Source organism: Eptatretus burgeri, chromosome 15 (genome assembly GCF_056783735.1).
Source record: "Eptatretus burgeri isolate ZD-2024b chromosome 15, Ebu_testis_v1, whole genome shotgun sequence".
NCBI classification, from domain to species: domain Eukaryota; kingdom Metazoa; phylum Chordata; class Myxini; order Myxiniformes; family Myxinidae; genus Eptatretus; species Eptatretus burgeri.
Window position 1 is genome coordinate 16,774,820 of NC_140975.1, and position 25,739 is coordinate 16,800,558.

General features: G+C 44.7%; 1 protein-coding gene across 12 annotated transcripts in view; it reads right to left on the reverse strand.

Moving 5' to 3' along the window:
• Positions 1–25,739, reverse strand: part of LOC147011633 (lebercilin-like) — a 63,660-nt gene that overhangs the window by 23,927 nt on the left and 13,994 nt on the right. For 9 of the 12 annotated variants that reach the window (XM_085856061.1, XM_085856064.1, XM_085856067.1 and 6 more), the window contains 5 exons: positions 24,895–25,084; positions 18,138–18,496; positions 17,705–18,004; positions 16,698–16,835; positions 1,396–1,552 (listed from right to left, as the gene is read on the reverse strand). In XM_085856061.1, the coding sequence (XP_085712187.1) occupies positions 1,396–1,552; positions 16,698–16,835; positions 17,705–18,004; positions 18,138–18,496; positions 24,895–25,084 (1,144 nt within the window). Of the gene's footprint in view, positions 1–1,395; positions 1,553–16,697; positions 16,836–17,704; positions 18,005–18,137; positions 18,497–20,169; positions 21,943–24,880; positions 25,085–25,739 lie in introns of those variants that run through there. The other 3 variants (XM_085856070.1, XM_085856069.1, XM_085856071.1) reach the window with 3 other exon arrangements.

Here is a 25,739-nt window from a genome sequence, read left to right on the forward strand (position 1 = left end):
GGATGTTTTAAGCCTCCAGTACAGCTGATATTGAAAGTGAAAAATGCATGATGTTTCAAAGACTCAGAATGACAACATCTGATTATGTTATTCACTGTGTATTTTGACTTTGACTTTCTATCCCTGGTAAGGGCCAGATGTTTCTGCTACTTGGTCATGGCTGCTGTTGGTCCGAATAATGATTGCCTGACCTGTGAAAGTCACCTCTCCCTCTCAACTCCAGTTTAGCGATCTTGTTGTGCCTTCTTACTCTTTTGATGTGCTTCCTGTCTCTGCTCAATGTGTGAGCATTATGATCAATGCATCTGTGTGTTTGCCTGTTTGTCGGCAGAATAACTCGACAAAATTAGCACGAGAATTGCTAAGTCTGATACAACACTTCATTTGTACACACAGATGTGATTATCCAATACACATACACTGACTGGCCTATGTACACGACATGAGTAAATATACAGTCGTCCTACACTAAATTTCATTTTATATTCTTTCCATGTGAGCTCAAAGATAAACATAAGCGAAGTCGATGGCGTGCCATTGCAAATCCCCATGCCTCCCATCAAGAAAAGTTGAAAGATGGCACAAAGTTCCACCAGTATTGACCCAATATCAAATTCTGAGTTAATTTTTTTCTGTTTTGACCCCTGTGACCCTCAGTCCCCACACCCTAGGGCATGAACCGGGGTCAAATCCAAACAAATCGTTACATATTTCATGCGTTCCCCAATGTTGATTGCATATTCAAAGTTTCCTAAAAAAAAAACTGTATAAAAATGTGCCCGTAATTGCATTTTTTGGTACTCGACCTTTTGACCCTGCCACAGAGGGCAGGGCCAAAATGATACTGCGCTTGCACCTTCTCACCTTCTTGCCACGTGTTGATTATAACTACCAAGTTTGGTGAATTTCTGCACAACCGTTAAGGAGGACAAAGCGTGATGGATGGACAGATGCAATAGATGGAGCTGATTACAATATCTTCTGGGTTTTTTTTTCTTTTCAAAAAGGGTGATGATAACTAGCCTGAGAAATTCAAAATATGAAGCTCTGTACCAAACTTGGTGATTATTTCTGTGTCTGTTGTCCAATTATTCTGCCGACAAACAGACAAGCACAAACACCGACGGGATCATCGCAATACTCACGTGCCTACTGCCATTGCCTGAGTAACAAGTGGGACATTTCAGAGCGTATTCTATTTCACTAACAAAAGTCATGTATTTTATGAATCATTTTCTTACGGTTTTTTTTCTTCCATAAATAGTTTTCAATTCTATGGGGTTTCTGGTACTCCTCAAAGGAAGCAAACTTGTCCGCCGTAAAGGCCAGCTGTGACTGGACAGATTTTCACAAATGGTGTTGAGTATGGTGTTCAACTGATGGTGTTGAGGGTACCTTTCTTTTGACTGCCAGTATGGCTGACAATGTCACTCGGAGATGTTATGGACCCAGCCACGCATTCTTTGAGCTGCCTCGGCTCTTTCTTCCTGGGTGATGACTTAAACAGTCTCGCCGAGTACATGTTTAGAGTGACCAAGTCACGTTCCTTATCCTACAAGATACGTGCAGCACAAGGTCATTGCAATCACAGTGTACACAATTCATGAAAAGGGTCTTCCCACTAAACTAAAATATTCACACTAAAGAGTATATTGAATCATCCTTCTTGTGATGTGGAATACCTTTCCACATGGTGAAATTTTCTGCAGTCACTGTTACAATCACAAAGCCAACTAGAACGGAGTCGATGGAGTGCCATCGCAAATTCCCATACTTTCCACCTAAATCAAAATTGAAAGATGGAAAAAAGGTTCCACCAGAAATGACCCAGTATCAAATTTTGTGTTAATTTTTTTGCTCCATTTCAATCCCTGTGACCCAAAGTCTCCACCCCTTTGGGGCATGAACTGGGGGTCAGATCAAAAAAAAATCATTACATACAGTGCCTTCAGAAAGTATCCACAGACAGACAGACAAAGCCAATTACAATAATATCCAGATTTGTTTTATAAGGATGGGGATAACAAGACTGATCATTTAACAATGCAGAGCCTTGCTGTTGTTTAAAGATTACAGAAGATCTGAGAATAAATTATCTATAATAACGTAGATCTACATGCAAACACACTTTGCAGATTTTCACGGATGGGCCACTCCTTCTGGATCCAGTGTTTCTCTTGAGTTCGGCTGTCCCACATGCAGAGATGGCATGGAAACTTTGTGAAGCCTTTCTGTTGACCAAGGAGAACGTTGACCATTTTCAGGTCCACACAAATGATCCACTTGTGCTCGTGATATTTGAGTAAGTCAATGACCATTTTTATGTCATCAAGTTCTTCTCACAAATGCACTGAGTGACCAACTGGAACCGCTCCATAAACATTGCCATTGTGCAAGAGAATACACTTGAGGCTGCGCTTAGAGGTATCCAGAAATAATCGCCATTCTGTTGGATTATACGAAGTAACACCTAATTGGCTGAGAAGACCTGGGATACCATGGCAGTAAATAAACTGCTTGTCTTCTGAGAAAAAGGTGACAAAGATCTGGTCCCGCTTTCGGAAATATGAAACATTTGCAGAGTGGTCAAGTAGATTTTTTCTTGCAGCCTGGAGGCTAATGCCTCAGCTGCTTTCTTGGAGAGCCCCAAATCATGCACTAAGTCATTCAATTCCGGTTGGCTAAACTGCTGAGGGGCTGATGACTGTTTGGTATCAGATGAGGAGGCTTCGGATTCTGAAACCATTTCTTGAAGCCAGTCATCACGACCCTCGTGCTCTTGCTGATCATGTTCACTGCCTTAATCTTCAGATAAGACAAAACCATTAAAGACTGGAACTGGGAGTTCCTCAGAGTGCAGAGCATGTCAAATTGCTGAGGGAATACAGGGATAGGAGATCTTTTGCTGGTTTTTCTTGCCGACACCCTTTGTGTTGACCAGGCAATAAACCAATGTCACCTGCAGGGTGACCCGTATCTTGCCAAAAGGTGACCATGTGTGACTTCTTTAAGGTCACACTGAGGTGAACAGAGCTGCTATCCACCAGGAGCGACTCCTTGAGGAATATCTGCTTACGAGAGATTCCGATGAGAATCGTTCTACAGAGTAACCATGAAAAATATGCTTTTACCTCATAACGCCACCAAATGACATCATAATGTCTCAAGTTTGACATATCTAGAAAGCACTCATCGAGGTGTTCAATTTGAGGTACTACACGATATGGTTCCTAAAACTTGAAAATTTGACCTGGGGATCAAATATGTTTGACCTCAGGCGCTAACCATGAAGGTGAAGGCCAATCGCCACCAAAAATTAATCAGCTGAGCGCCAGACCATGAACTATATTCCCATGAAGTTTGAAGACGATCCGATCAAAATTACTCAAAAAATAAGGGTTTCGTCAACTCCCCTGATTTGCGACAAAGTGACCTTGACCTTTGACCTTGACCTTCAAAATTTTATGCGCTGAAAGGGACCTCTATAGGCCTCTGATATGCGAAGTTACAAAAATTTCCAATGATAACTGTGCTCTGCAGAGTGATTTATACGTGATTACAGACAAAAAAAAAAAACATATGAAGGTCAAGGCCAATCGCCACCAAAAATTAATCAGCTGAGCGCCAGACCATGAACTATATTCCCATGAAGTTTGAAGAAGATCTGATCAAAATTACTCAAAAAATAAGGGTTTCATCGACTCCCCTGATTTGCGACAAAGTGACCTTGACCTTTGACCTTGACTTTCAAAATTTTGTGCGCTGAAAGGGACCTCTATAGGCCTCTGATATGCGAAGTTACAAAAATTTCCAATGATAACTGTGCTCTGCAGAATTTTTTATACGTGATTACAGACAAACAAACAAAAAAAAAAACATACAAGCTGACTAACATAACTTGCAAAAACTTCATTTTGGCAAGATAAAAACATACAAGCTGACTAACATATCTTGCAAAAACTTCGTTTTGGCAAGATAAAAATAGCAGTCAGTTACGTGGCCCTTGGGTTCTCGCCAAACCATGGGAACTCCAAAAGGCAGACCCTTTTGTTTTCCTTTTGTCCAGTCACGAAGCATTTCCTCACAATTATGACATACAATATGAGGAGCCCATTTCTTGTCTTGGTCGCCAAGGGGAACATCAAAATAGGCTTTATAGGCACGCCTGACAAACGATGTTATATTGCGCTTTTGACGAAGTAGTGTGTAGCAGTCACATGCATAACAGAATGCATCAGGATTATTTACACATTTATGTCTTATTGAAGAAGCCATGATCAGATCTGAAACAAAGAAAAACATAAAGTTAAAGAATATATGAAGAACACAAGGGGAAAACCAGAGATGTCACTTCTTATAAATTTCAGGGTTATTGCACCTGCCAATAGTTGGCAACATAAGGTTTCCTCTCACAATATTACTTTAACAAATAACCAGGGGTGTCACATAATTTATATGGTATAAAGTTTAGCCGTGCAATGAAAAAACAAGTGTTGTCAAAGCTGAACAAGTAGAAACCCAGAGTTGTCAGTACTTTACTCCTGGTTATCTCCCTTTCATTCATGTTAACTGTTCCATCATAATATTCAGAGTTGAGAAACTAAAAAATGAAAGGTTGTAAAACTTTCACAGCATAAACTCTGAGCACTACAATGGCCTATTTGGTTATATCATGGATCTATTATTTTTGATCACAGGTTTTGTGTTCTGCAAAATATTAAAATTAAAGTTTTCATTCAGATAAGATTGGCTTTCTGCGTCATTCATGTTAACTGTTCCATCATAATATTCAGAGTTGAGAAACTAAGTTATAAAAGGTTGTAAAACTATCACAGCATAAACTCTGAGCACTACAATAGCCGATTTGGTTATATCATGGGCTCCGTAGTTGGTGCATATTGTGGTTCAAGCCTGGTCAAACCTTTATTGTGACTTTTATGGGACCCACGCCATGGCTTAATGGTTAGCGCGTCTGAGTACCCATCCTCATTCGATGTACCCACCGCCCAATCAACCTGCTTAGGTATATGAGGGAGTCACATGAGGTGACTTCGGCTATCGCGGGGGTGGTTTATCCTTTGTTTCCTCCCGGTTTTCCATCATATTAAGTAGTACGGAGTAAGAAATGGAGAATCCGTCGTCATATAAGCGAAATACCCTTGAGTATGGCGTTGAACACCAATCAAACAAAAAAACAATGACCGTTTAATGTTGAAAAAAATAATATTTGATCACCAAAAGTCATGCAATGTATGCTAATAACCAACAAGCATGAATTTGCTACACATGCTGGGTTAAAATTGCATGGCAATTATTAAACAAGGGAATAATCAGTGACGTCAGTTTGCAACATTGATTCGTTCTTTGCTCTTAAATTAAATAACACAGAAGCTTGGCAAATGCTACATGCTTAATTTGATCGGCCAATGATCACTCTTCCTTTTACTGGAAAAGAAATCTATATGACAGTTATTAAACAGTCCACCGTTTTTACAGCCATTTTTCCCTGCTGTGCAGGGGTTAGGCTTTTTCTTGAGGCAATGTTTTTTTTATGGCCGGATGCCCTTCCTGACGCCAACCCTGGTCACCTCTTACGACACACAGGGATATGGTACACCTATTCCAACCGGGGCATACACCGGGACCAGTACACTGGTACTCACTTCGCCGACCTCAGATGGATGACAGGCTGAGTCAACCCCCTGGTGTTAATTCAGCAGCCAACGGGGCTTGAACTCAGTATCCTGGGATGCCAAGCCACCACCCTAACCACTAAGCCAACACCAGGCTATATTAAACAGTCCACCAAAGTCTTGAAACTTTGTTTTTCAGTTTCTTCAAAATTGACTTATCCTGACATCTCTGGTTTTCCCCTTGTGGTCTTCATATATCAATAAAGATAAATAAATATCAATAAAGATAAAGAAAATTGATGTCAAATAAATCGTGAACAAATCGCTAGCAGCAAAACGAATACGGTCTATAGTTATTTAGCAGTTTAGGCATCGTATGTTTCCACTAAAGTCCGAAATCGCACCCCTTGTTCTCAAGTTATCCCTAGTGCAAATAGCAATGGGTGTCCTTTTTTGCAAAAATCGCAAGTTTCAAATTGCATGAAAACTAGAGCATGTAGAGGAAAAACCGATTTCAGATTTGAAATCAGCGTTGAAAAAAATACATAGAATAAGTTGAAAAATGTCATGCAACAGATAATAAGAAAAAATTTGTTCCCCAGTGTTACAAATGTGTCTCGGGGTGATGCTTAAATTGGGTCGTGTACTCTCTTAGTAATGCATAGTATTTTTGGACATCTATTGGGGTGATTTTCTTTTGGAGTTTCAAATTCAGTTTGGTTTAAGCTATTTTAGTAGTGTCTCCTATCTGCTCCCAGAAGCTCCCATCTGTTTAATCTGCTTGCTGAATGGTCAATCCAATGTGATGTCACTGATGACGTGACGAGTTGTGCAAATCAGACATTCTCCTTCACTTCGTGTCCTGATACCCTTCATATTTTGTGGTGTCATGCAGTGTACAAGAGTTGCATTTTCAGTTGAATAGTCTTGTTGCCAAAGGCTAAAGGTAGAAATATATATGTATATATATATATATATATATATATATATATATATATATATATATATATATATATATATATATATATATATATATATATATATGACAGTTGCTTCAAATTCCGACATTTAAGGATCTTTGGTAATTACACTGGGCTACATTTGAAATATTTTTTTCAGAGGTCTAGGTTTTCTCAATGGATCTTATATGTTTTTTGCATGCTGAATTCAGAAATGTATCTAATTTCGCTCAATCAGGTCAAGTTTTTATGCTATCTCAATTTTAAGGAAAAAAATAATCAAAATTTTTGTTTTTTTTAATTAGCATTTTATAAATTCAAAATCAGACTTACATTGACAGAAGATGTACAAACTATACATATAATGACACACAAGTACACTTAATGTGGAAGAAAATGCCTTCTCAATTACTTTAATTTCAATTTCAACAAAATATAGATAAATCGTTGTTTCTGGCAACACCCAACTTCAGTCGCTCCAGCAGTCGCTGTTTTCCTTCGTCTTTTTAATGTTGAATTTCACATTAACGGTACTTGTGCATTATTTTATATATAGTTTGTACATTTTCTATCAATGTAAGTCTGATTTTGAATTTAAAAAATGCTAATAAAAAAAACAAAAATTTTGATTTTTTTTTTTCCTTAAAATTGAGATTTGTTAGGGTTAGGGTTAGGGTTAGACATAAAAACTTGACCTGATTGAGCGAAATGAGATACATTTCTAAATTCAGCATGCAAAAAAGCATATATAGGAACCGTTGAGAAAACCTAGACCTCTGAAATGACACAGACCAGTGTTATTTAAGGAGAAATCTCTCGCTCTCCCTCTCTTTGTCCTCTGCGAGCTAACTGCTGTTAAGCATTTATACCTACAATGGATCGCCTAATCGATAATATAAGAGAGCAGTTTGTGTGTGTCACCATTTTTCTCAGATGGCTGAACAGATCTTCGTCAAACTTTCAGAGGTTCATCAGTGAGTGTCGGGGAGTGTTTTAGGCAAAAACATTTTTGAAAATTTTGAAGAAAAAACAAAAAAAGCTTTTTCATTTTTGGAATTTAAAAAAATTTAAATCACTCTCTGGTGCCTCGGCCTTTGTAGCTATGTGACAGAAAATATTAAATGAACCCTGACCCCATTCTTTAGTGGGTATAGGGAAGTGTTTTAAGCCACCACAAAAAAAAAAATTCGAAAGGCCAACAGGATTAGGACAGCATCGGGCAAAGCCGGGTAACCCTGCTAATCCATGATAAATGAATGAGTTGTGTGCGTGAGGCATGTTTTTTGTGGAGTTCTACTGGAGCTTTCTGATGTGGAGTGTGAGACACCAAAATGAGCGTCATGACCTCCTGAGTTGATTTGGCAAATTAACTACAAATAATCCAGAAGAATTTCCATGTTTTAAATGCACACCATGCTAGGGTGTACAGAGCAGCTTAATATGTCTTTCCATGGCACAGCATTCCAATTACAAAATAAATAACGAAAACAATGATAACATCACAACAAACATATATTAAATAATACAAATAATATTAACAACAATAATTATAACTAGAAGGACACTCGGTGGAGCGCATACCTCCGCCATGTAATGCCTGATCCACGAGAACATATCGGGCCCATTACATTTTTGAAATATCATGCTATACAGTACTACATCGTTTTTAGTCCCATCTCTCAATGGTGAAGAATTACTTTAAAAACTAAATAATTCTCATATCCAGATCCGGTTTCAGATCTTCACCAAAATCAATTCAATTCGTCCTTGCCACACACCCAATCTGTCCACCAAGTTTTTGAGATATCCTGTACACAAACAAACAAACAAACAAACAGACAGAAAGGGGTGAAAACATAACCTCTTTCATCTTTGGTGGTGGAGGTAATAATAGTATTGTTGTGGTTGACGAAATTCACAAACCACCATTCAGGTCCCTTAGGTGAGATATCTCTGTAAGTATATGTGTAGTTATGCCCAAACCCGTTGTCTAGAGGGAATAAATGTCATTCACTCGGGCTGCGACTCTTCAGGATAGCCGTTTTTCTTTTACTATCTTTATTTTGGACCATCCGCCATTACTACCACCACCAACCACGTCTCAACAGCCATCACAACAACAACCACCAACCACAACGCCGCTTCACAACAACAACCACCAACCACAACGCCGCTTCACAACAACAACCACCAACCACAACGCCGCTTCACAACAACAACCACCAACCACAACGCCGCTTCACAACAACAACCACCAACCACAACGCCGCTTCACAACAACAACCACCAACCACAACGCCGCTTCACAACAACGACCACCAACCACAACGCCGCTTCACAACAACAGCCACGACCTTTACCGTCACAACTCGCCACCATCGCATCACCGTCATTCCCACGCCACTTGTGGGCGCCGATGCTGGACTCGTGCGGGGCGCGCACCGAGCAGCGTGTTCAGAGACATCACGAACTTTCCGCAGAAAACGGATCAAAAACAACTCACGCCCACTTTTGTTCCGTCCAATCGGTGAGCTGGGGCGATTTGGCCCCGCCTCCAGGGCGTTGGAGTGAGGACGCTATATGCAAATTCATGGATCAAAAAGCATTCACGCCCACTTTTCCTCGGTCCAATGGGGAGCCAGTCAGAGAGGTGAAGGGTCGGAGGCAGAGGGTCAAGGGTGAAAGAGCGAAGCCACGGGGCTTATATAAACGGCTGCGTTCGTCAGTAAAGACAGTTGTGCGGAGTTCAAGAGAGTCGTCGGTGGAGCTGGAAAGAAGTGGGAGAAGTCAAGAGTGAAGAGTTGGGACGAGCCAAGAGAGGAGACGGAGAGGGCGAGTAGACGGAGCTGTGGAGACGTGACGGCGGCGAAGGCGGACGAGGGGGTGCTCGCGTCGGTGCCGGGAGCTGCAGAGGGAGAGGCCAGCAACGCGACCGAGGTCGAGGAGGAGACGCTCGCCGCGGGACCCGAGACAGGGTGATATCCTCCTTCCCCCGAGCATCAGCAACCCCCTCCTGTTTCCCCCCGCGCTGAGATAGTGCGACAAAGGGGGCCCCTTTCCCACCCCCTACCAGACACTGTCCGCGAGGCCCGCGGAGTTGAGGCACCACCGCCGCTCTGCGTCTCATCATCATACGGGTAGGCCCGACACGGTCTCGGCCCCAGGCCCGCCTACCCCCCTCATCCTGGAGGGTGGTTCTCTTTTCTTTTGCTTTGGGAATATGTGTTGTCGGCGCCGTCTGTGAAGTAAAATTGTACAAGTGTTGCCGTGTGCTCGGTTGTCGGATAGCTCTGCATTGTGTTTCCTCTTTTATATTTGCTTTTTGTGTAATATTGCATTGTCTTCTTCTTTTACATGTGCTTTTGGTGGAATTGTATATGTGTGCTTTCCGTTCATCGTGAAATAAATGTAAATTATGTTGAACTGTTTTCCCGCTTCGCTTCGTCTTTTCTTTCATTGAATCTCCATCTTGCTTCACGTAAAGGGTTGGTCGTGGGCTAAAACGCCCGATAATTAATCGAACCGTCGAGGCCGACGAATAACACCGCTCGGTTATCCCGATAGTACGGAACGGGTCGCTTAAAGTGGCCCGTGTCCGAAGTCGACCTGCGGCGAGGTGCGATCGCCCGGTCTACCCTCCGTGTGGGTACTTAGGTAGGTCGAATTTGGCGAGCAACCCTATCCCACGCGGGGGCCGATTGGCACGATCGTGGTGAGACCGAAAGGTCCACCCGTGACTGGTTCCCGGCGTTAGTCCGAGAGGGTCACGACTGGATTGTCCGTCCGGTGGGCGACGTGCCGCGATTCGAGTTACGTGGCCGTCCGCACGCCGGCGGGCGCAAATCCGCAACACTGGTGTCAGGTCGTGCGATATAAACCCATCGCCCTCCTCGCGGCACTGGTATCGGAGAACGGGAAAACGGGCTCTCCTGTCTCCGGCTAAATTCACGGGAATCGGTCCAGGGGTGAGAGGAGCGACCCCCGATTCCCTCCAAATTACGAGCGAGCTAAATTAACCCTTTAAGAGAAGCAAGATGGCGTCTCAAGGCGAGCGGGAGCCGGGGGTATTAGAAATGGATGTAGAATGTGTAGAATCCATGGCTCAGGATGAAATCCCCGTGCAGGAAATGTTGGTTGTACAGGAAAACGAACTCGCCCAACTGAACCCAGAGCCCGAAATGGGTGCGGCAGCGGCCGCGGTGTATGACACCTCCCCTCCCCCTCTCCACCAAAACCCTTCCCCAACCCCTGCCGAAACGGCTCACCCAAGCGCACCCGACATGGCCCAGCTATGCGCCATGCTGGCGGCAATGACAAACGAAGTGAAAAACGAAATAAAAGGAATGATCGAAAAGTATGGATGAAACACCGCGGTTGAGTGCCCCCGCGAGTGTGGATGAAACACCGCGGGTGAGTGCCCCCGCGTGTGTGGGTGAGGCACCGTGTGTGAGTGAGGCCGTGTGTGTGGATGAAACGGCCAGTGTGGATGAGGCACCGCGGGTGAGTGCCCCCGCGTGTGTGAGTGAGGCACGGTGTGTGGATGAGGAACCGCGGGTGAGTGCCCCCGCGTGTGTGAGGAGTATGGTTTGTGTGAGTAGTATAGCACGAGTGAGTGGAAGGCCGCGAGTGAATGGAGCACCACGTGTGAGTGGTATGGTTTATGCAAGGGAGACCGTGTGTGTGAGAGAGCGGTATGTGAGGGAGATGTCGGTTGGCATGCGGGAGCACGCAGCCGCGTCTCCCGGTGTGAATGTAATGGTGAGGTGTGTTAGCGTCGTAACACGCGGGAGTGCGTGTGTTGAATGGCGACGACGGCGACATGTGAGGAAAGGAAGCCGAGTAGCGGCTGTAGTTGTTTCGGGGACCGTGCCAGATTCACCCAGCCGCGAGCACGAGGTCCGTGCTGTGCAACGCACGAGGCCCCCACGTGCTCGCTTGCGAGAGTGAAGTCCCGGTCCGGAAACGCCAGCGGTGGATTTGCCGATCCCGCGGACGGACAAAGTTTAGGCAGGATTATGGATTTGGACCGGACGGGTTCTCCACGCGAACGTGTGTGTTAAGCTCCAATGGGCCAAGCACATGTGTTCGCGTGGGGAACCCCTCGAGACGTGGGGCTTGTGTTTTTTTTTTATGCGCACGGTGACGTCATGGCTGCACGCGGGGTTGGAATCCGGCAGGAGGGGTATCCCGGCCGGATGGTACCGTCCAAGGAGGGACGAGGTACACGTGCAGCTGCATGACGTCACGGGAAGGTGTAAAGTGCGCGAGCTGTGAGTTGCCGCGCTGGTGATGCGCATAAGAAAAAAAAAAAAAAAACCAAGCCTCACTTTCGGGTGCACAGGATTCCTGGGCAAGGGGTGGAAGACCCCCTTGACCTGGGCACAGGATGGAAATTAGTTAGGGGGAAGGGTTAGCTTAGCTAGACCGACTTCATGGGGCAGGGGTAAGTCCTCATGGAGTCCGTGGAATGGATTAGGTAGAGGGATTTAGTGAGCTTTAGGTTGGGAAATAAAATGATTTATTTGGAGACAGTGACAGACGTGTGAATGTGTAGAGGGGACGTAGTTTAGCTACGTAGTGTTAAATGGAACGTGCTTTAGTGTAAGGGATGACGTGGGAGCACGAGTTAGTTAGGGGATGTAGTTAGAAGGATGGCAGAGTTCAGCAGTGTGTGAGTTGAAGAGTTGTTGGTGAGTTATGAGGTGAAGACATGTTGAGTGAGTGAGGCCAGCGGGTCTGTGTGTGTGGAGTGAATGGGGAATGCATGGTGCGATGAGTGATTGGGGGGAGGAGTGACTCCCGCCCAAGGGACCCCGGGGTCAGTATAAAGTGAGTTAGGGGGTTAGTCAAATTTACAAAATGGAGGTCGTTTTGTTGTTGGTGGGAGTGTAGGCTCGAAACCCGTTTGGAGGGGTGCAGGAGCCCTGTTGACGGGCTTGGGAGCGTGGCTGCGAAAGGTGAGTATCACTGAGTGGGTACCCCGGGCACCAGGCTAGTCGGCCGTGGTAGGCCAAGGGCCCATGGGGGGCCGGGATAGCGTAGTGGGCACGGGTGCGCCTGCTTGGTGCGGGGGCCCGGGGCGCCATTAGCCGCGTGGGCAGTGTTGTGGGCACGGGTGACCCTCGGAAAGGGGCCTGGGAAGCCAGCCTGCCACGTGTGCGTTTCAGGGGAGGTGCCATGGGGGGCACTCCCCGGTGTTAGGGAGCTGGTAGGCTCGGAGGCAGTGTAGTGCCCGGGGGTGCCATAGCGGGAGAATCGGCAGAGGGTCGTGCCTGCCAAAGGGAGCCACGTGTCCCAGCCATGAGACCGTGTGAGGGCACGGAGAGAAAATTGGGGGGCGAGGCCCGAAATTGTGAGGACACCAACACAGGCGACGGGAATCTGGGTTGTTAGAACCAATAGTTTAAGGGAGAGGCGCTTGTTGAAAGCCCCGGGGTAGTTTAACAGTTAAATGGTTAGGGTAGATTAGGAAGTGTACCCCTCCGCACCATCCATCCCCTCGCTCTCGTTGTGGGCCGCTGGACCCACTTTGTGTTATAGATCGCTGAACTCTGGGGAGGCCATCCTGAGGCTTCGTTGGGCCTCGACACAGGACGCCAGCTCTCCCTTATTCCCCTCCGGGAAGGGAACGTAGGGGTTGGGAGTAGGCTCGGTGACAGGATAGGTTAGCCGAACAGAGACGATAAAGGGGGTTAGGGGACGATTTATAGAGGGGAAGTAAACATAAAAATAAAAAATAAGTTGGGGCTAAATTGGAGTTTGACAAATTAAGGGGGTGGGTATGTACAGTGACAGGCAAAGGCGATAGGTGGGAGGGAGACAGGTAGGTAGGTCCGAGCCCGCCTTCCGAGTGGCCAGCACCACCGCACTCCCTCCACCAACCTCCACGGAACGGCAAAGGCTGGCCAACTTCATCGGCAGCTGTTGTTTTGCTGCAAGGCCTGTGCCGGCTGGATCGTCTGCAGCTGCTGTGCTGCAAGGCCTGTGCCGGCCCACTTCATCTGCCGGCTGGCTGTTTTTCTTCAAGGCCTGTGCCGGCCCACTTCATCGGCAGCTGTTGTGTTGCTGCAAGGCCTGTGCCGGCCGGATCATCTGCAGCTGTGGTACTTCAAGGCCTGTGCCAGCCAGTTCATCTGCCGGCTATGTTTGCCTGCAACGGCCTGGTTCTGCAGGCTGTGTTTGCCTGCTGCCTTTGCCATGCCATGCCATGCCCACTGCCCACGTTCACCAGCCCCGTTCAATTTTTGCTTTGCCCCCCCCCCTGTTCATTTCCATGTGCGCCAGGATCGTAAAAGCAACAGTTTGCAAGCTGCAAGAACTGCCCTGTTGGCAGCTACAACACGGGCCTGCAGTGGCGGCCCGTGCACCGTGTTTGTGTTCATCCATCCATTCGTTGTGCTCATTGCGTGTGCCACTTGAGCTGGCACGGAGACTGCATTTGTGCAGCCCATGCACCGTTGTGGTTCACTGCGTTCAGTTCAAAAGGGAAGGCCTTGGACTGCGTGTGAGCAGCCGGCCACGTTCCCTGTCACCTGCATTGTTTGAGTCAGAGACTGCATGCAAGCAGCCTGGCTCCTGCTAACTGCTTTCTTTTTGCAGAGTTCATTGATCCTGGGCCATGGTTTAGTGTAAAATTTGTAAGTTAAGGTTAAGATGTACTGTACATATGAGTGCGCCCCCGGCATGTCTGTCTTAGCGCCGGCAATTTTATTTAAGTCGTCCGTGTGAGTGAGTTTGTTTAGCTAGTTACACAGCCCTCAGGTTATTTATTTTGGGGACACGAATACCATGAATGTCGCACTCAGGGATCCGTAGGTAAAATGTACTAGGGGAAAACTACACATGATGGCACACGAAAATTTGACGACTCGGGACGAGTCTGTAAAAAGGGGAGGGGGTAGTGTTGTGGTTGACGAAATTCACAAACCACCATTCAGGTCCCTTAGGTGAGATATCTCTGTAAGTATATGTGTAGTTAGGCCCAAACCCGTTGTCTAGAGGGAATAAATGTCATTCACTCGGGCTGCGACTCTTCAGGATAGCCGTTTTTCTTTTACTATCTTTATTTTGGACCAGCCGCCATTACTACCACCACCAACCACGTCTCAACAGCCATCACAACAACAACCACCAACCACAACGCCGCTTCACAACAACAACCACCAACCACAATGCCGCTTCACAACAACAACCACAACGCCGCTTCACAACAACAACCACCAACCACAACGCTGCTTCACAACAACAACCACCAACCACAACGCCGCTTCACAACAACAACCACGACCTTTACCGTCACAACTCGCCACCATCGCATCACCGTCATTCCCACGCCACTTGTGGGCGCCGATGCTGGACTTGTGCGGGGCGCGCACCGAGCAGCGTGTTCAGAGACATCACGGACTTTCCGCAGAAAACGGATCAAAAACGACTCACGCCCACTTTTGTTCCGTCCAATTGGCGAGCTGGGGCGATTTGGCCCCGCCTCCAGGGCGTTGGAGTGAGGACGCTATATGCAAATTCATGGATCAAAAAGCATTCACGCCCACTTTTCCTCGGTCCAATGGGGAGCCAGTTAGAGAGGTGAAGGGTCGGAGGCAGAGGGTCAAGGGTGAAAGAGCGAAGCCACGGGGCTTATATAAACGGCTGCGTTCGTCAGTAAAGACAGTTGTGCGGAGTTCAAGAGAGTCGTCGGTGGAGCTGGAAAGAAGTGGGAGAAGTCAAGAGTGAAGAGTTGGGACGAGCCAAGAGAGGAGACGGAGAGGGCGAGTAGACGGAGCTGTGGAGAGGTGACGGCGGCGAAGGCGGACGAGGGGGTGCTCGCGTCGGTGCCGGGAGCTGCAGAGGGAGAGGCCAGCAACGCGACCGAGGTCGAGGAGGAGACGCTCGCCGCGGGACCCGAGACAGGGTGATATCCTCCTTCCCCCGAGCATCAGCAACCCCCTCCTGTTTCCCCCCGCGCTGAGATAGTGCGACAAAGGGGGCCCCTTTCCCACCCCCTACCAGACACTGTCCGCGAGGCCCGCGGAGTTGAGGCACCACCGCCGCTCTGCGTCTCATCATCAAACGGGTAGGCCCGACACGGTCTCGGCCCCAGGCCCGCCTACCCCCCTCATCCTGGAGGGTGGTTCTCTTTTCTTTTGCTTTGGGAATATGTGTTGTCGGCGCCGTCTGTGAAGTAAAATTGTATAAGTGTTGCCGTGTGCTCGGTAGTCGGATAGCTCTGCATTGTGTTTCCTCTTTTATATTTGCTTTTTGTGTAATATTGCATTGTCTTCTTCTTTTACATGTGCTTTTGGTGGAATTGTATATGTGTGCTTTCCGTTCATCGTGAAATAAATGTAAATTATGTTGAACTGTTTTCCCGCTTCGCTTCGTCTTTTCTTTCATTGAATCTCCATCTTGCTTCACGTAAAGGGTTGGTCGTGGGCTAAAACGCCCGATAATTAATCGAACCGTCGAGGCCGACGAATAACACCGCTCGGTTATCCCGATAGTACGGAACGGGTCGCTTAAAGTGGCCCGTGTCCGAAGTCGACCTGCGGCGAGGTGCGATCGCCCAGTCTACCCTCCGTTTGGGTACTTAGGTAGGTCGAATTTGGCGAGCAACCCTATCCCACGCGGGGGCCGATTGGCACGATCGTGGTGAGACCGAAAGGTCCACCCGTGACTGGTTCCCGGCGTTAGTCCGAGAGGGTCAGGACTGGATTGTCCGTCCGGTGGGCGACGTGCCGCGATTCGAGTTGCGTGGCCGTCCGCACGCCGGCGGGCGCGAATCTGCAACAGTATAATTTGCCAATTATAATAATGCACGTATAATTCCCATCCTGGCCAAAGCGTAGCTGGGCTTGGTGAAAGGCAAGCTAATGCTCAAGCAGTACAGCAGGCAGGTATGCTACAAGGCCATGAAGACAAATGAAAATTTGGTCCAATGGACCAATGAGCCCACTCCCACCAGCTCTCAAGATTTCTCCATTTACTGCTGCTGCAGAAATTTTCACCCATCACTTTGTTTGTTTATAACAATAGCAAATGTAATGCAGATACATTGCTCAAGAAAACACCCTTGAGTGACAGAAAGTATGCAATGGAGAAGTTCCTGTACCTCAAGTTTATGTGTGAGCCGCAGCACCTCAGCCTGCAAGGACGACGCTATGGTTTGGAACTCAGTGGTGTGGCGTTGCTCATCCAACAGCTGACGCTGGAAACTATTCTTATTCAGCTGCAGGTTCCTCCGCAGGCCCTTGGATAGATTAAGGTGACCATATATAATTCACATGATGATTGGCATGACAAATGGACTGAAGTGTGATTGTGATGCGACACATTGCTTTGGTTTAAAACCAAAAAACGATCTTGTGCTTCAAATGGGCAGAAAAAATGAAAATAAGGGTGGAATTTCTTACTCAATTTTAGAGAGAGATTTCATAAATATTTAGCTGAGTACACAGTTCAGCTTAAGAATAAGATATTGGGTTACATAAGAACTTGCGATCCTGCTTTAGATCTCACTCTAAATCTATCCTTCCGGTATGCAATGAATATTCATAAAGTACGCAGGGGCTACCAGGCACTGCCTGTGGGGTGGGGAATATCCGGGCGCTGCCCGGCTGGGTGAGATTTTCCCGACAGGGGTTTCGGGACATGTTGGACACTGAAAAGGTATTGAGTTATTGGCCTCGTGGTGTTTACCTTTTGCCTACAGGTCAACGGCAGCACTGCCTGACCCCACATACCAATATACACTTTATAGTGGCCTTTAGTAGCCTTAAAATGGATGTCAAGGCCAACGTGTGAGAGCTTAAAACCTTGCCCAGATTCTGAAGTACCTACACCAAAAATTTAGGGCCTCCAGGTGAAACGGTTTAGCTGTCAAAGAATAACGTACAAATGCACAAGCAAACGCACAAACACTTGAAAATATTTATATAGATAAGACTTAAGGAAAGGCCTTTCAAAATGACAAATACAGCATTAAAGAAGCTGGGTACAGAAACATAAAACACACATTGAGGGTTCACCTTCCACTTGAGAAAGAACATAGATAGGTTTTATAATGCAAGCCTTCATATGTTGGGGAATGGCTAAAAAAATGCAGGCTGTTCTTCGCACCTGATTATTGAACTTCATTTCCTTCAGCTGTTTCTCGGCTTGCTCAAGCTTTCGTGACAACTGATCCCGTTCTTCAAGATCTCGTCTCTTGGCAAGCCCCTGCAGGTGCTGGAGAACTTCTTGGCTCTTGTTCAGCTCTGCCTCGCAACGTGTTGCACGTTTAGCTGCGATTCGTTCTGCCTCTCGTGCCCGCCGCACCGCTTCGTGCAGTACCTGAACTTCAGCAATGTGGCTCGCCATTAAGCGAGGTAATTCAGCCTCCTGGGACTCATACCGAGCCAGGGCACGCTCCTGACGTATCTAGAGTTGAGTGAATCAAAATAATTATCAACAACAAAATGAAAACTATCAACAGCAAAAGATTCACTTAGATACATGATCATGGCATGCACTAAATGAATAATTAGATGCAAGGACACATCTAGGTCTTCACCTGCAGCCTTCTGATCACACAGTTCTCCCTCAAGGCATCATTCAACTTGCGCCGCAGTTCCTTGGACTCGTTACGAAGATCCATAAACATTTGAATTTGGAATGTGTGCATCGGCAGTGCCAAACCAGCAGTTGTCCGCGGACTACTCTCGAGTGATGGAACTTCATTGGATGTAAGCTTGGGTAATCTGGTTACACAACACTTCTTGTGAGGCAATGTAGTCTCACGAGACATGAGCTCATGCAATCTTGTCTTACAAATGATGGACTCAACTGACCTGATCCCTTTTGACTGAACCTTGTATTTGACTTCACCAGACTTCTGTGCAACCCCGTAAATGTTTTGCAATGTTTTACTTCCTGCAAAACAGCAACAAGGTGATAGTAATGCAAGAGATAAATATTTATATTACATTGTCATAATTTCTGGAGCAATACCATTAAACCGAGCAATCATAAATTTCTATGGAATGAATGTGCACTTACAGACCATGTCTATTCTCCAAGAGAAGTGGAATGACTTTTTTATTGTTTTATTCGTTACTAGCAAATAGAACTTGTGATTTCGCTGACGAGGGTGGGGGGTATTAAGAACGGGGGTTGAGAGCAGTGTGACCACTACTCATTTTCATAAATGACAAGGTGAGCCAATGAAAAAAGCCAAGAATTCACAAGGTTTCGGAAAAGCGATGAAAATAGAAAACGTATACGCCAAGGTGAACAACGAATAGCCAAGATCTTGTAAAAAAAGCCAAGGAGTGGTCACACTGGTTGAGAGAGGAGGGAAGGGAGAGGAGGCCGGTGAGAGGTGAAGCTAGGAAGGGGCGAAGAGCAAGGAATGTTGAGGGGGGGTGGGGAGAGCCATGCCTCACCAAACGTTGCTATACCGTGGGAGGGAGGGATGTGAGAAGGGGGGGGAGAGAGAGAGAGAGAGAGAGAGAGAGAGAGAGAGAGAGAGAGAGAGAGAGAGAGAGAGAGAGAGAGAGAGAGAGAGAGAGAGAGAGAGAGAGAGAGAGAGAGAGAGAGAGAGAGAGAGAGAGAGAGAGAGAGAGAGAGAGAGAGAGAGAGAGAGAGAGAGAGAGAGAGAGAGAGAGAGAGAGAGAGAGAGAGAGAGAGAGAGAGAGAGGTACAAAAAAACTAGAGAAAGGTGACGAGTGAAGGTGGGGATGGGAACGAGAGTGATATGTTATGCTTAATGACCGAACACACACATAAAAAATAAACTCATGTCAAAACAGCTGTACACACGACACAACAGAGTTTGTAAAGTAATCCGCTGGCACATCTGCAAAGATTTTGATGTCCCAGTTCCAGAAAAATTGTGGGACCATGAACAAAAAGTAATCACTGAAAACATGGAAGTACCTACCGCTCACGTATGACCTAATGATGCCATCAAGTGCGGACATCGAAAACAAAGCGTTGCAACCAGATATCATACTTAGGTTCAAAAAAAAGAGAAGAAGGCATTGCTTATTGAGGTGTTAATGTAATTTCGACTACACACACACATATATATATATATATATATATATATATATATATATATATATATATATATATATATATATATATATATATATATATATATCTATATATATATATATATATATATATATATATATATATATATATATATATATATATATATATATATATATATATATATACACTGTATATATATATAGTGTGATGTGACGGTTTCAGAAACTTACTCCAGGGGAGACCATACGAGGACACGTAGGTGACCCAAGGATTAGTTATTTCATTTGTCATTGTGTAGATCAGTGATTCTTAACCTTTATACCACCGCGTCCCCTCTCGTAGTTGGTGCTTGCCTCCACGCCCCCCCCCCCTTCATATCTTTAACCAACTGATTAAAAATCCCTCCTGAATTAAAAGGAAAACTTGAAAAAAATGCGTGTTTTTCGGATTTTTATTGAACAAAAAATTCTGTATAAGCAACACTCACATACACAGCATATTTAATGAGATGACATTTAATGAGATACTTGAAATTGCTTCTTAGCTACCAGATCTTGAATGCGTAGTCGAATGCCAGAGAAAGCACAATGCAAGTCCCCTTGAACGTTCAGCTTGTTTCTGTACTTGATCTTGACAGCAACGAGCGTGGAAAATGCAGCTTCACAAAGATACATTGATCCAAACATGGTCAGAATCCAAAGAGCTTGATGTGAGATCAAAGGGTAAACAGGAAGGTACGTGACCCAGAACGTCTCTAGATCCAGTTTTTTGAAGTCTTCTTCAACCGAGGAGTAGAACTTTAACTCAAGAAGCTCCTCTTGCACTTCCTCTGAAATATTAGCTTCTTCACATTGAAATGGGTTCTTGATGAATTTCCAGGCTTTGTGCTTCTCATCTATAACCAGAAAGTATCTGATGAATTCTGCTTTCAATTCAGTCAGATGAGTAATTATTTGTTTCTTCAACCCAGAATCAAGGTAACTGTGAATGAGAGCAGAATCCAAGTTCGCAAAACTGGCTGTATTTCCATCCTGAATTCGACATTTCCATAGGTCGAGTTTGGCCATGAAGGCTCGAATGACGTCATGGTGCATGATTATGTTGATCTTTTTCCCTTGGAGTTTGAGGTTGATGGCATTCAGCACTTCAAATATGTCCACCAGGTAAGCCAGAGATAGCATAAATTCTTCATACTGGAACTTGTCATGGACATCTGCTTTCTGCTGCGAATCTAGAAATGTTGCCACTTTTTGTCGTAGTTCATAAAGCTGTCCAAGCATGTTTCCCTTCGAAAGCCGTCATACGTTTGTGTGGAAAAGCAAGGCTTAATGTTCAGAATCCATATCCATACACAGCTGTTTGAAGAGATGACTGTTTAAGGCTCCGGCTTTGAAGTTGACTACCTTGATAGCCAGATTCATGACATCCCTCATTTCAGCAGGTAGAGTATGGGTGCAAAGGCTTCACGATGAAGGATGCAGTGCATACCTATGGCAGATGGACTTTTCTCTTTCACTCTTGTTATGAAACCAGATTGCAAACCAAGCATGGCTGGAGCTCCATCAGTACACACCCCTACCAGTGAGTCCCACAAAAGTTGATTTTCCTGGAAGAAGTTTGATACCACTTGAAAAATATCTGTTGCTGTTGTGTAACTTTCTGTGGGATGGCAGAAGAGCATTTCCTCTTTTATACTGTTGCCTGACACTAAATGAGCATACATCAGGAGCTAAGAACACTGAGCAACATCAGTCGTTTTGTCCAACCGGATGGCAAGTACAGGAGAAGCTCTTACTTGGTCGATAACTTGATTTTGATGTCTTGAGACATTTAATCGATCCTTCCCTTGACGGTATCGTTTGATAGAGAGATTTGGAAAAGCTTGTTTGCACTATCCTTCCCCAGAATGAGCTCTGCTGCACACAGTACACTTGGTTTGATGAGAGTCTCTCCGATGTTCTGGTTCTTTTTGCTCTTTGCAATCAACATGGCGATCTCATCGGCAGCCTCAACAACCTGTGAAGTCTGTTGCCGAAATGCTCCACTGCTGTCCATATTAGCTTGCTTCAAGGACTGCATTTTTGTTTCAAAGAATGCCTTGGGTTTGGCAGCTCGAGCAGAATGCATTTTCTTCAAGTGGTGTTCCAAGCGTGTGGGCCGCATGCCATCATTGCTCAGAGTCTTGTAGCATGTTACGCACTGGGGTACCTCTGTGTCACCCTTTTGGAGGGACACAAATCCAAATCGAATATATTCGTCAAGATATTTCCACTTTTTTGCAATCATTGCGAATGATTTAGTTTGAAATGGGTCCTGCAAATCTGTGAAAAAAAGAAATTTTAATATTAAAATTAAAATAAAATAAAACTTTTTATATTAAATTTAAATAAATGTTAAATTTTAAAATTAATTTTAATACAGAAAATGGTCGGCCAAGTAGCGAGTCAAAAACGAAAATAATATTATTAGAGGCGATACTTTTGTTTTTTTTATGTTCATCACGATATTATGCAAACACTTGTTAAGAGAATTCCAAAAATAATTACAGAAATTCCTACTTTTTTTCTCCGGACTCACGCCACCTGTACCCGACAATTCCGGGGAGTCTGGTGGAAGCCGAGATAACTTCCCTCCCCCTAATGGTCTTCTCACCCGACCCCCGGCCCGTAACAATATCGTATATATCCATCCATTGGGACTATACTTTGTTCAGAGCATTGATGCTGTGGAAGTAGTCTCCTGGGCTATTGAGCACAATCCTGAACAGGTCACCACTCCGATGCAAGATACTTGAATGGCTCAATGATCCCAGCAAGCTGGTACTCATTTTGCCAACCTCGGAAGGATGACAGGGTGAGTCCACCCCCTGGTGAATTAATTCAGCAGGCAACGAGGCTTGAACTCAGGACCCCAGGATCCCAAGCCACCACCCTAACCACTGAGCCAACACCAGGCTTCCAGCTGTGTTGGAAACTGTTTTCTGAGAACTTGAATGCCGAATTAGATTGATTAGAGTGAATGATATCCTCGAGCATATCTCTGTTCCCCTTTGCCTTCATCATTTTCTTTCACTAATATATCAAGTATAAGTAAAGTGTTGCATTTTGTTCCCATTATAATCCAGTTCTTGTTGAACAGAATCCAACACAACACAACAAATGCTTGTTAAAGAGAAACAAAATCAAATTCAGTTGGCATGGACTTTCACAGTTATTAATTTGACATTTTTTTTTCTCATAATTGTGTTGCGGTTATGGTGCTGGTACAGTAGAATCTGGATAGTAAGCGTATGCGCCCATTTTTCGATTTAGTGGAACACATATGCACTTATATTCAAAAGGCCATGACATGTGCATATAATGGCAAATTTTCTTCAGATTGGCTGCATAGGTGTCAGTTTTTACGTCACTGCAATTCGAATTGTCCGTACCCTGGAAACAAATACTAAATACACTTTCAGTCGTCGAGCACGTATCTGTTTAAATTCCGCAACAAGTTAGTTTCCCATGTCCGGGTAAAAGGCCCGACTTCCACTCCCGATTTTCTTCGAACTTTTCTCACTCTGAACAATTATTTCCTCATTTTTCACTCGTGTCAAGTGTGAATTGATGACACGTCTGGTCCTGGTTCTTACAAGAGTTGTAAAATGCGATAATCTCGATCTTCTTTTCACGGGTGTATGATCGACGCTTCAATGGCGTGTCCATTATGATTGTGATGAAAAATGCTGTTTTACGACACTTTATAATAAAGGGTCGTAAAACACCCTTTATTTGTTTTAACACGCTTTTACAACCATTGATGAACAATATTGTTTTGAACATACAACTCTTGCAAGTAGCAGTATCAGATGTGGTAAGAAATGTAAGTTTATGCACCATTTGCCAATAAAACACGAAATAGTCATGTTTCAGTTGATAATATTTTCAGTTTTCAAAGTTTACCAAGACGTTTTTATATGTGCTTATTTGTAATGGATAAATCAAACAGGGAGGCCAGTGTGCACAAATTCTTCATATGCGCTTATATATTCACGCATATGCTTATTATCCAGGTTCTACTGTATGTCATTACCTCTGCCACCAAAGTTAGATGTAGAAGTTTATTAATACTTCAAGAATATCTAATCAATAAAAAATAAAATAAACTAAAATTTACAAGTCTAATGCATGTGCTCATGTCAAATTTATGTCAGTATCTCGAATAACAATAAAATGATTCAACGTTCTTTGTGGTCCATCTATTATCAGACACCCTGCATAAATGAAGAAGTAAATAAACCCGGTTGTCCCTTACCGCTCTCGAACAACCCAAATGTCGCATATTTCTTAACAGTTCTTATCTTTGGGACCATTCACTCACTTGACAAGAACACAGTGCAGGAAATACGAATAACAAAGCCGAGAGGTCGATTGTAAACCTGGAGGAAAGCTGCGCAGAAGTCCGGAAGCAGAGTTATCGGGAGCTATCTGGTGCAACCCAGTATAAAAACTCCTCAAGCTCCGTAGCTGTCGCTCCCTCAAAGCCCTCTTTGTTCTGGAGCTTAAATGTTCCCCGCTCCAGCACACTCAGCTCCACACATTCAGAGACTCGGGCATTCTCCTTTCTCCTGCCTTTCCTCTCAGGGTAATTCTCGCTCTCTCAGATTCCACATTCCACTTTTCTCTTTCTCTTTCTCTCTCTCTCTCTGAGCAGCAGCAGCAGTCAACTGCCTCTCTTTGTCAGCTGCGTCCCCAACCAATTTCAAAGTAGCTCCCTCTCCTTCAAAGCAGCTGTTTACGGTCAACTGCACACGAGACCAACTGGCGATACGGCCTAGTGCTGGCGAGTTTCTGTCGTGATGCAATTGCCAGCTTCCTCAATGCAGATTCTCTATGCCTGCACATTCTCATGGCTTGAGCTGCAAAGCTCTCGTGTGCACTTTGTAAAGACATGTAAACAGAGGTAAATAAGAATAAAAGCATACAGCCAGAGGTTTTAATAGGAGAGGAAAAAACAGTGGGGTAGGGAAAACAAACATCTCACTGTATGTACGCAACGCATATCCATTGCACAAATAGTACGTCATGTTTATGTAAACAAATGCTAAGAAATAACTATCGTTATGCTAAACAGTTTTATTAACCCCGAAAGATCATTCCCAAAACAATATGTAAAATCTCCTTCTAAATCTAATGTAAAGCAAAAAATCTTATCCAGTTTTGGGGTTATGACTTTCATTTCAAAGGAACGAATGTAAAGGAGATCGTAGTACATCACTTCTGTATTCGTACCTGGAGTATTCCACCCCTTTGTTCTACGCTGTTTTATGCCAGAGAAGTGATGTTGTAGTCTGTCCTTTTTACCAGCATCACTGTCTGATTTTTCATCCGAGTTAGAGGCAGATGTCCTTCGGTCTGCGTTTTCCGAGCAGGAAGTTAATATTGGGGACTCTTGCAGGGAACTGCAGTTGGTCATTTTCACCTTGGGAAGATGCAAGGGGAAATCCCAAACCATTCCTTGGAACGTTCATGACAACCAAACAATACCTCGAGTATATCTCTGTCCCCTTTCGCCTTCATTATTTCCTTCTACTAATATATCTGATATCAGTAAATTGTTACATTTTGATCAGATTATAATCCAGATCTTGTGAAACAGAATCCAACACAGCACAACAAATACTTGTTAAACAACTTTCACAGTTATTAATTTGACACTTTTTCTCATTGTAATTGTCACGGTTATGGTGCTGGGATGTCATTACCTCCACCACCGAAGTTCGATGGAGGTTATGTTTTCACCCCGTCTCTGAGCAGGACATCTCAAAAGGTTATCGACGGATTCAGACTAAGTTTGGTGGACAGGTTGGGTGTGTGACAAGGACGAATTCATTCAATTTTGGTGAAAATCCAGATCCAGAAACTACAATCTTTCAAGTGATTCTTCACCATTGAGAGATGGGGCCAAAAACGACAAATAGCACGATATCTCAAAAAGTTGCGGACGGATTATGACAAAACTAGGTTAATGTGTTTGTTCGGTGACGAGAACAAGCAGATTAGATTTTGATTAAGGTCCGGATCAGATCCAGCCTATCAGTGGGATACAAAACGTAAACCGTTCAGCCTGGCGGAGG